The sequence below is a fragment of the Tiliqua scincoides genome, chromosome 6, assembly GCF_035046505.1.
Source record: "Tiliqua scincoides isolate rTilSci1 chromosome 6, rTilSci1.hap2, whole genome shotgun sequence".
NCBI lineage: Eukaryota > Metazoa > Chordata > Lepidosauria > Squamata > Scincidae > Tiliqua > Tiliqua scincoides.
Genome location: NC_089826.1, coordinates 31,093,007 through 31,105,361, shown reverse-complemented (window position 1 = coordinate 31,105,361; position 12,355 = coordinate 31,093,007). Strand labels below are relative to the sequence as shown.

General features: G+C 40.0%; 1 protein-coding gene and 1 pseudogene across 3 annotated transcripts in view; both read right to left on the bottom strand.

Moving 5' to 3' along the window:
- Positions 1 to 12,355, bottom strand: part of AFG2A (AFG2 AAA ATPase homolog A) — a 209,324-nt gene that overhangs the window by 143,379 nt on the left and 53,590 nt on the right. For all 3 annotated transcript variants that reach the window (XM_066632442.1, XM_066632441.1, XM_066632443.1), the window contains one exon: positions 3,244 to 3,370. In XM_066632442.1, the coding sequence (XP_066488539.1) occupies positions 3,244 to 3,370 (127 nt within the window). The remainder of the gene's footprint in view (positions 1 to 3,243; positions 3,371 to 12,355) is intronic.
- Positions 2,898 to 3,017, bottom strand: LOC136656407 (5S ribosomal RNA; annotated as a pseudogene).

The window sequence follows — 12,355 nt, the reverse complement described above, 5'->3', positions numbered from 1 at the left end:
CAGTGATATGACATACAGTACAATTTCTCAGAAGGATAGTTTCGTTCACAAATGTGAAAAGCATATACTGTATAGTCTTGGAATTTACTATTCCAATGCATTATCAATAAAATCTTTTTTCCATTCAAGTATCTGAAGTATTTTCTTCCCTCACTCTCCCAATACAACCAATACACTAAATTAATAAAGCCACAATCCATTTACATTTGTATCAATCTATTCTGGATGATTTTGTCCTATGCTTCAAGGAGGAACCAATACACATTTTCACTACAGTGAACAAGTAAACTGCAGTCTCTAATCAGTTTTTAAAATATTCCCATATGACCAAAATGGACAGCAAACCATGTACACTGTTCTGAGGAGGGATATCATAAAAATATGACAAAATTAAGGGCTAATAAAACTGAATTATTATATTATTATTATCATATCAACAAGCATTCTTAAGGGCCAGTCCTATCCAACTTTCCAGAGTTGATGCAACCATGCTGATAGGGCATGTGCTTTCTTCTGAGATGGGGGGGACGACGACAATCACAACAGCCTCCTCAAGGTAAGGGACTGTTTGTTCCCTTACCTCAGGGCTATATTGCAGTTGCATTAGCACTGGAAAGTTGGAGAGAACAGGACTGGGCCCTTAATCTGAAACTAACGTGTACAGAGTCAGTGCACCGGTCCATCTAGCCCAGTAATATTTACATTTTTTTAAAGTGCCTTCCAGCTGCATCCAGGAGGCCTTCTGAAGCACTCAGAGGTCGCATGCAACCTCCCTGAACCCCAGACGGCCTCCCAGAGTCTTCTGAGAGGCACGTCTGGTCTGCTGAGCCCCCCCTCCCAGATTTCACTATCCGCTGAATTCTTTATCCATGAGGGGTCCTGGAACAGATCCCCCATGGATGCTGAAGGCCCATTGTATCCTGCTTAGGAAGTAAAAACAAGGTGATTGGGAGCTCCTGATGCCAAAGTGAGCAGGTGTACCATTCCAAAAGACAAACATTCAAACAGTATGTTTAACGTTTAAAAAAAACAAAACCCAAAATAAATTTTCATGTTTGTTTTCCATTTCAGATTTAAAAATACCTTATATTTTTGTACATGTTTTGCAAGTACAAATGCTCAGTTATTCATCCCCATATACAGAATACAAGAATTTGCATTTATACTATTGATCCCAGTTGCTGTTTCCCAAAGATGCTGGAAAAAACTCGAACTGCATATTAAGAGCTTTGTTTTCCATTATTATTACTGATGTGCAACCATGATGCATTTTAGTGCCCTTTAATTGCTATTTAAAACATATTTCCACCACATGCATAATGGAATATATAATCCATTAGGACATAGGAACAAAACATATGAATAGGTTCCTTCACAGAAAAATACAAGGGACAGCAAAATTATAATACTTCTGTACTTCATGCCAATGTCTCCAAAATTGTGATAATTAGTAAACATATAAATATAACACTTTATATATTTAAATTTAGGCTCTCATTTTAAATAAATAAAACTGTATGTTCAATCCCCTTTTGAAGGCATCTAGGCCAGGTGCCACCACAACATGCATCTACCAACACACGCATTAGTTGATAATGTTTGGGTTGTGAGATGCATGTTGCATAGCACCTGGCCTAGAAGCGGTTAAAAGGAGATTGGACAGATATGTGCGGGGAAAGTCCATCACAAGTTACAAATCATGATGAATCTCCAGGTTTTAGAAGTAGCCTTTCTCTGAATGCCTGATGCAGAGGAGTGGCAACAAGATACAGAGATCATGTTATCTGGACTGCTCCCAGATGCATCTGATGGGCCACTGTGAGATATAGGAAGCTGGACTAGATAGACCCTTAACCAGACTCAAGAGGACTCTTTTTATGTAAGCATTGAAATGCGGGTACATTCAAGAGCATCAATTAACTGCATTTCAGTAGGCTGCAAAAGTAACACATGGGGGTTTACTGACATTCATCTGTACATCAGTTTTCCATATTTCGAAGTTCAATACTCAATGTATATAAGACATACAAAAAGCATCTCTGGAAAAGACAAAAAGTTATTCCTCGCTGGGATAACACCACATTGAAAAGAAATAGATTTGGAACAGACTGATTTTTAAAAGCAGATGACATTCATATGCTGAATAAGGGGAAATGGGCAACATATTCCTTGTCAAGAGTGGTGTTAAAGATCTTTTGGAGAAGAAACAACCTGGAGCGACTGATTCATTACTTTCACCATGTGGATTCACATTCCTAAGGTTAGTTTCTCAACTTCACTTTCAGGTGTGTCATTTAGTACAAGACACTGCCGAAGTTGGAATCATCATATCTTTACCTGTCATTGGTTATAGATCATGGAACAATGGCTCCAATTTACATGGCAAGTTCTTATATTATATGGCCGGGGGAGGGAAATCTGCCACAAAAATATACCGGTCCATGAAATTTTCCCAAATACAATGAGCTTTACTTGAAAGGGGAAAAAATCAAACTGGAAGATAAATTACAGGTGTGCACAACTTAACAAAGGAGATACGTTCTCTGATCCCTGTTATGCAATTAGGTCATTAAGTGACATTCAGTCCAATCATTTGCCTTTGTTGTGTAAACAGACACTCCCTGTCAGAAATTAGCTGGCCGCAGAGGCTACTTTAGATAGATTGCCTCTTCTTTGCATTAAGAGACTCTCTGTGTAAACATACATTCTACTACAGGTTTTGGGAGATGTGATTGCCTCATTAAGAGCATCTTTATTGTGCTTTGACCACCATCATATATGCAGTGCGCCGTTAAGCGAACAGTTGTTAAGTGGCACATGCCTGTATTTTAACCACATACAGAACGTTTAACCACATGGTTGATTGGCAACCTTCAGTCTCGAAAGACTATGGTATAAGCCTACAGCACCCAGTATTCCCAGGCGGTCTCCCATCCAAATACTAACCAGGCCTGACCCTGCTTAGCTTCCAAGATCAGACGAGATTGGGCACGTGCAGGGTAACAGTTGCTGCAGTAACCACATAAGAGAACATTTGTTTTTTATTGAGCTTTATACAAAACAACCACCACCACAGAACAACCACCACCACAGTGTGATATAATCTGTCCAATATGCCCTCTTTAACCCAGTACACTAACACAAAATGTGGCTACTGACTTGATTGTGGCCTAAACAAAGAAAATCAAGTGGTCTCCAAAACTAATTTTCACAAAAATAGCAACACAAGCTGTAGCCTCTTACCTTGTCTATCATATCTGGTCGGTTTGTAGCTGCCAAAATGGTCACATCCTTTAGTTGTTCTATCCCATCCATTTCTGTCAGTAACTGTGCCAAGACACGGTCTGCCACATTCCCAGAACTTGAAGAACTAATTGAAAACACAAAATAGCCGACAAAGAAGTAAAAGCTTTTAAACTTACTTAGGTAAGAGTGAATATATGATATTGTAGATACAGCGTTAAAGTCTCAACAGAAACTGGGTTTTTTAAAAGCACATAACCAAGTTAATCAAATCAACACTGCTTTGAGGTAGTTATCACCAGCTAAGAATTGTCATCTTATTTACATCACATAATTTTAAGTTTGTTACAAGACCAGGCCTTTTGCGTTTGACTCAGCTGTTTCAAATTCCCTCCCCCATTTGGGTGTATACACTTGCATGCACATAAGTGAGCAAGAACACACAAACCTGCCTGCTGAGATCGTCTTGCGTCTCCTGAAGTGGACTACAGTGCATGAAAGTTGACATTACAATGAATCTGCTAGTCTTCAAGGTGCCGTAAGACTCATTTTTGCATGGAAAAGACAAATGTGGAGATTCTTCTTAAAGTTGCTGCTCATGCAACTAGTAGCCAAAACTATCCGTCAGCAGTACTAGTCATTAGTAGGTAACTAACTGGACAATGCTTTAATTCCTGCCTCATAGCCAGTCAGCGAACAAAGTACACAATAAGTGAAATGAAGACCTGCACGTTTTCACTAGTTTCATTTCTTCCAACTCCATCACACAGCACCAAATTGAGCAGTGGCCTGTTAAAGTATAAAGTCATTAATTGCACATCTGTTGCTCCAGATGGTACACGTGTATGATGTTTTGAAATTATGAAAAAAGGTTAAACCTAAAAAAAAAAAAAGACGTTTGGAAAATTTCATCTCAGGTTTAAGAACTAAGCCTTCTTGCGCTTGTAATTTTGTTTTACAATATTTGAAAAAGGAGTTCAAAAATGCAATTTGGTATTTATTTATACTGTCTAAATTTATTTCTCTTTTTTTGTTTTTGTTTGACTAGGTTTGGTTTAACTAGATTACTACTAGTTTAACTAGATTGCTCCTGTAATCACACTTGCATATTATGTATGATTAATGTTGATACCATTTTGAGAATCCTTTCCACAATAGCACTGGCAACCTAATCTTATGTACAATTATACTCATTTCATTTTAAGTCAAAGCAAAATACTAAGCCCTTCATTCTGTGCTAGAGCAACAAATACTACTACATCTGTCTACCTGCAGAACAAATGTTAACTACAGCAATCTTATTGGTGTGGTTTAATCTAAGCTCTTGTGCAAGAATTTTGGGATACCCTAATTTTTTTCATATGGAATACACATGGATCAAACCAGGAAAGTGAACAGCACAGTGGAAGATGAAGCTTAGGCATGAATATAAGAGTACAATTTGTCTAGTAAGTGCAAACTTTGCATATAAAATCTTAGAGCGCAATCCTGCCAAAATAAAGCACTCTTAATTATCACTGATATCAGAGGTCTACATTCTCCTAAGGAACAGAGAATGAAGTCATCAACTTCGGCTGGATTACACCCTTACTTTTTCAGCTGCAGGTTATCAACGTGGATAACCCACTACAAAGAGCATCCTGGAAGAATGTAGTTTGTTTCAAAAGCTCCCTGGAACAACTGTTGTTAAGTGGAGCTGAAAATTTGGAACAGGTGGACAGAGAAGAGAATACAAATACTTAGTCACAGAATTTAGCGTCCAGACACTCACACATGTCAAAATTCCATACTGAAACTGACCTAATGACTAGAAATATTGTACTACAGAAACTTAAACAAAAAAAACACAGTTATTTTAAAAAGTGAATGTCCTATTGCTGCGAGTTGGGAATACTAAAACAAGTGTTCCTTGTATTTCTCTGTAACTATATTCTGTGAATGTCACGTATAATCTGGTTTCTTCCTGGATAAGCAATTATACAGCATTCCTTTGCTGTGCAAGACTGCAGCTAGTACTGACACCAGTATAAATCTTAGTCCTTCATGTTGCCTCAAGCTGCTGTGCTTGCCTTTATGTGTAGAACTCAGCTGTCAGATTACACACCATATTTAGCATGACTCCTACAAGTAAACAAGCCCTTTTGGCTTAACAGGATATCCTATAAAAATGCAGAGAGACAGACATTTATAGCAGGAGATTTCTCCACCAGCTGCCCCAGAACTGCGTCAGCAGCATGTGTGCTCAGAACTTTAAACTCTGCATAAACTGTTAATCTGAAGGGTGACATCCAAGCATGCATTTTTCCATTTTCCCATGATTTCCCAGCACGAATTTCAAACTAAAGAAGGCAAGGCTAATTAAGGCTGCCCAGGTTTTTGACGCAATCATAATTCAGAGACAAAAATCTTCCAGTTCAATTTCCAAAACAGCGGCCAGGCAAGCAGCATTTTTCTCCCCTCTATCTGACCTGTGAGCATTGATGTCATCGTCCCAACACCACAAAAATAGTAATCAGGCATACACTGATGTAAAATAATTTCCTGTCAACAAACTGACAGCCTACAGCATGCACGTGGGTGCTCTTGCGCAACTGTGCCTACAAGTCAAAGGACAACAATCTGAAGCAAATAGACCTAACTGCAAAGATAGAAACAAAGTTTTAAATATATGAGCGGACTATTTTATGACAGAACTGTTGAGACTGCAAGTCTGACAACAGTACCACACACATATGTTTCCCCTGCATACACTTCAGTGTGTAATATACATACCTCCACTGCTTTTCTGCTCATCCTACAATTGCTTAATGGAGTCACAGATCTTAAAACATTAAGGGCACAATCCTAACTTATGTCCGTGCTTTCCAGCACTGGCATAGCGGTGCCAATGGGACATGTGCTGCATCCTGCAGTTGGGCGTCACTCACGGAAGCCTCCTCAAAGTAAGGGAATGTTTGTTCCCTTACTTCAGAGCTGCATTGCCTGCAATCCTGGAAGCAATCCTGCATTGCTTCAGGATTGCCCTGAAGTCACTGCTGGAAAGCACTGACATAAGCAGTTAGGATTGCGCCCTAAGGCTGCAATCCTAACTTCATTTTCCTGAGAGTAAGCCCCATTGAACAAAATAGAACTTAGAAGTAGACCTGGTTAGGATTGTGCCCTAAGACTTGGAAGAGCATGCCCAGCTCTCTGTTTGTGCTTACAGTTTTGTATGAAACGAGTCACGCGTTCTACACTGCCCATTTTCTAGATTCAAAATTGTAAACCAACGAAATAAAGCCAAACTATTTACCACTGTTAGCAGCATGCAACATGACCCTGCTCCAAAACAATTACAAATAGAACCATTCCCAGAATTGTTGACAAGCATGAGAGCTTACACCAAGTGTATTTTTCATTCTAGATTAAGGGCCCAATCCTATCCAACTTTCCAGCACTGGTGCAGCTGCAATGCAGCCCCAAGGTAAGGGTACAAATATTCCCTTACCTTGTGGAGGCCTCCATAACTACTCTCCCACCAGAGGCTGCAGTACACAACCCTTAGGCATGGCTACACCAAGGCTGGAAAGTTGGATAGGATTTGATCCTAACTAACTTGGAAAAATGGCCACCCTTGATTGGTAAACATGGATGTTCACAAAGTCATTCATAAGCATCCATCACAAAGCTGGAGTAAAATTAGCATTTTAGTACTCTCCAAAAGCAATTATTCTGAGCATGATAGGGTGTACTGAAGCAGTGATTCTCAACTAGTGGGTCATGACTCTCAAGGAGCCTGTAGGCTGTGTTTAGGAAGGAAGCAGTCGAAAGAACACACACAACTGTCTATCAGACCAAAAGTATATGTTCTATACAGAAACAAGCTATGAACAGTTAATAGTAAACTTAAGCTCATTTTTTGTTTGGCTGGGGAAGCACCTGCCCTCCTAACACTGACATGCTCTACTTCAATTTTTTTTAAACCACAGGTCATTAAAAAAAATATGATTTGCAAAAAATAGTTATGGATATCAAAACTACTTTTTGTTGAAAAGTGGTATAAATAAATAAATAAATAAATAAATAAATAATAATAATGTGGAAAAGCATTTCGTTCATTTTTATTCATGAATCAAACATGTATTTGGCACTGTTTGTCTCAGGTTATGTGCCACAAATCCCAATTTCCTCTTCTAGAAGGTACTAATATCTTTTGGTCTTTTCAGTAATACCATGAAACTTTATTCTAAAATCTTTCAAGGATGGAAGAGTCCACACAGTGTATATCAAACAAACTTGCTTACATTTTCTTCACAAGTAAATAGGTGTGATAATTTATGTCTGGTTCTTTAGAGCAGAACTTATGGTGTTGTACTGGGTGACCAATGGTAAGTTCTGGTTCCCTTCTATTTTCAAGCCTCCTCTGAAATTTACACTGAAGGCACAATTAAGTCAAATGCATCCAAGTTCATGGCATACCCATTCATGTATAAAATGTCAACATATAACTACTGACAAAATGAAGATGTAGTTATTCATCATTGAGATCTGTGGATATTGGCTGTGAAGTTCAGGGCAAATATTTTTGCTGGGACTTAATTAACAACCCCAGCAAAACTATTATATAATAACAAGAGGGGGGGGGGGAAACGCACACTCAGTATTGCTGCTATACAGCCAAAGAGAACACAACTTCCAAAGATCTTATTGTCATTAATCAAACAATGATGTTCAAGATACCCAACAGGTGTCTGAAATACACAACAATCACAGTGGCAACAAATGTTCTATCTACAGAAATTGCTAGGAAAATGTAATACCACACTCTGGAATACTTAGAAAATATGACCTTTCTGTAGCACAGACACATCTTTGAGGGAAGATGTGAGGACTGTGCAGAAGACATAAGAAATTAATACAGATTTATGACAGGAAAAAACATGCAAAAACAATGTTTTATTTCCTTCCCCTCACAAATTCTAATGACGTGGTCCTTGGATAGCACACGGCTTTCCAGAGTACTATTAAAACATACTATCCCAACAGTATTAACAAACCAACCATTCGCCCACTCTTTTCATAAAGCGAGAGAAGGAAAAGTAGTGGAGAGAAATTATAAGGGCTGCTTCACTTCAAGTTTCTTTTGGAAAACAGTTGTATTTTATAGGTATGTTAAAATAACACTTCAGAATGCTCCAAACAAGTTGAAACCACTAAAAAAATATCATCCATTGAAACAGACCTTTCTACTAGTGTCATTAATTTTTCTAAAAACTACAGAGGGAAAAGCATTCCTAAAATATCCCCCCTTAAAAAAAAAAAAATCCTGCCTGCTAACACACTTCCACACTAAAGTCACCCCAATCACACAGTCTGAAGAATTTATTGAGTCTGACATTTCTGTCAGGCTTTCACAGGAGGAGAACTGTCAGCAAGGCACACCTGCCAGGTCTGTCTTTTCAGGCCAACTGCCATGGCTGTAATTAACTGTCACACTGTTTTATTTCCTTCCCTTCACAAGTTCTGGTGAAATATGAGTTTGGAAGGACATGCTCTTCCAAAGTACTACTTCCCCCCCAAATAATAATAAAGAAATCACCACCCTGTTTCAACAGCAGCAATCAACAATGGTGATATCAATTTAAATAAAGAAATACAGTCCTAATGGCTTATAAAAACCTGTCATTTCACCTCTACTGTAACAGAAAACCTCGTTTTTATGAATTATCATTTCATCAGTGAAAGACTAATCAGTTTTAACTAAGAACAGTTTCCTAACAGTTTCCATTAGGAAACAGAGTCACACAGAGTGGTGCAACAGTGTCACACCATGCTTCAGGACTGACTGCATATATGGTTAAGAGCATAAGAACAGCCCCGCTGGATCAGGCCATAGGCCCATCTAGTCCAGCTTCCTGTATCTCACAGTGGCCCACCAAATGCCCCAGGGAGCACACACGACAACAAGAGACCTGCATCCTGGTGCCCTCCCCTGCACCAGGTAAGACTGCAGTCTTAGATTGTTAAAAATTTTCCTGCTTAATGATGTCATTTCCAGTCATGACATCACTTCCAGAGGGTCCACCTGACAGATTCTCATTCTAAAAAGTGCATCCTGGTGCTAAAAGGTTGAGAACCAATGATTCCCCACACTGGAGTCTGCCTGTGTCTGGGTGTGCTTACTTACCTTTTTTGGTGCATAAAAGACCTCGTGGAGCCATCTTTCAGATCTGGCAAGCAGCAGGGAATTTCCAGCCAGGAGGCAGGGAAGGGTAAATGTTTTGCTTTTGCATCGGGGGGGGGGGGATAGGAGCAGGCTCTTTTGCACGTCTCTGATAGGAACTGATGATCACTGGACAAAGGATGGGCAGTCTGATATTTTCTTTGGATGAAATAGTGGAGACGGATGAGCCCAAGGGGGTTCTTGCCTTAGAATCAGCTGGAAAAGCCCAGGGAGGAGGAGAGGTAATTCATAGCAATCACTCCGACCGCATGACTCCACTGGCATAACTAGAGAGGGTAAAAAGCACTAAGTTTTGCAGGGAGCCTAAACAAGGCTTGCAAAGCACTGTGTTGCATTGAGCCTCACCGTTAGGAATAGCTCTGAAGCAGTGACATGCAGTGTGGGATAGAAGGTGAGACAGAACCACCCTATTGTAGTCCATGGAAAAGCACCACAACTGACACACCTGCATACACTCAAGGAGGCTCTCCTTACACCCGAGAAAGTCACCTTTACAAGCCAAGGTGAGGCACCCCTTCTAACCACTGGTGAACTCCACTGTTACTTAGGAGGAGGAAGCCTCATTGAATGACTGGCTGCATTGGGAATACTTCTGAGTAAGGCTGCAAAGGATTGGGTCATCATGGTAAGCCTTGCAGCTGCTGCACATGACCCTCCTCCCTCTTGTTGCTTCTGTCCCCACTCTCTCACAGTCTGTACCACCCCCTCCCTTGTTTACAGATGGGATGGGGTCATCAGGGGAGTGGTTAAAGAGAACGACACACACACACACACCCCTGCAGCAGCTCCAGTTTTTTCCGCTGTTGGCTTTTTAAAGGGAACAACTCGTGACTTGAGTCTTTTCGAGTCACAAAAACGCTCAGGGCAACTCAGAAAATGCCCTCATTATAACTCATTTTCAAGTCAAGTCACAGGGGGTGGAGATTCGTGACTCAACTCAAGTCAAGCCACACTGGACTTGCTTATCCCTGGAAAATGGGGTGAGTGGGTGGCAACAGGGGCAGGGGGTGGGTAAATCAAATTCCTGGAGGTGGACGGGATCAGCTGTAGGTTTCCAGTCTCAGCCTTTGTTTTTTGAGGTTGTAGCATAAAAACGGTTAAAGACCACTGGCCTACACAACAGTAGAAACTTCACAAGCGTAATACAGAACTTATGCATAGCAGAAAATTGATCATGTTCAATATTCCCCTCTTCTTCTCTGCTTACATGCAGATGTCTTTGAAAGAAGAAACCTAACAGTACATTTTCCATTTCCTTTCTTTCTGTTTTTCTCAGCATTTCTCCCTCTGTGCATTCCTGAAAGTTAATCAAGCTGAGAATGGCAATCAATCATGTCTACTGTAGAAGCAACTGAAGTTTAATCTGGAAGTACTACAGACTACAATGTGGACACAAGCCTGGATTCCACTTGCAGCAGAACATTATATCAATATTTAAATATAATACCAGGAATTTCTGGTTTGAATACTAGCAAATGCTAAAACATCTAATCAGTCTCACACTCAGCAAGACCTTTGTTGTCTCTTTCTATAAGACAGAGTACACTCTGGGGACTGAGAAACTTAATTTTCAAATATTTATAAGATTAAACTTTTCATATGACCAAGCGGGAATACTGAAAATGCATTTTGAGCTGATCTGTGAAACGTATGGTATGTGGTGAACTGGTCGAGTGCTTTGTGGTGGCATGAGAAATGCCTTTATGAGCACACACGTGGCTGAAGCTGTCACCGGACCACTCAACTCATTCACTCAAGACACTGGAGTTGTGTGATAGAGGATTATGCTTATTTCCGTATCTGCTAACAGATTATACAACAGGGCAGCACAGGGTTGGCACAAGCCCATCTAATCCAACCCTTGCTTGAAGTAGGAAAATTCTCTCTACAGCATCTCCAGATGGTACCTATCAAGACTTTGCCTGAAGACCGAGAGCAATGGAGAAACCACCACTGATCCCTTAGTAATCACTTCCTTTGTCCAACTGCTCTCACAAAGAAATTTTTCCTGATACTTGACCGAAATCTCCCCTCCTGCAGCTTAAGCCTATAAATGCTAGTTCTATTCTCTGGGACAGCAGAACACAAATCTGCCCTCTTCCATGTGACAGCCATTCAGATATTTGAAGAGCACTACAGCATTCATCCCCCCCAGCCTTTTACAGGCTAAACACACAAAATAGCCACAGGAAAAACTTTAGGGTGCCTTACCAACAACAGCAGAACTCACCAGGCCCATTGCATGGTCTGAGGGCACATGATACTTCCTGAAGCAAAAGGGGTTTCTGGCTGGTCAGTGCCTGGATGGGTTCTAATGTAACTTTTATTGATTTTACAAAATTACATTGTTATGCAAAAACACACACATACACACAAAACGAACACATACACAACAAAATCAGCACAGATAAAGAAGAAAATGACAGCATTTGAACAAGGACAGATCAGATATCATCACTGTCAGCCAACCAATGCTACTATGCCATTAAAATGTTTCTGCCAACAAGATCCATTCAAAAGGACTTCTACATGTCTGATAGCAATCTTGCATGTTCAGTACTGCTTGCAAATGTAATACAACTGTACACTGTCTGAAAACCTAGATGGCTGCTTGAAATTAAGGAATTTAAGACAGCAAGTAAGCAGTTACCAAACCTGGAAATTCCAAATATGCTACCTTAAATTCCATGATGAATAATTTGAATACATAGCAGGACATGGACTAAAACAGCATGCTTTGTTCTGGGTTCTTGAAATCTGATGCACATGACATCCTATGAGATTATTCTGATGACAGTGTCACTGAAGCTACTATGCGTCTGTTACTATTGTAGTTCCTCAATATTCAACACTAATTGTTAAAGGGTCAGAGATTTAGGGCAAAGCTGT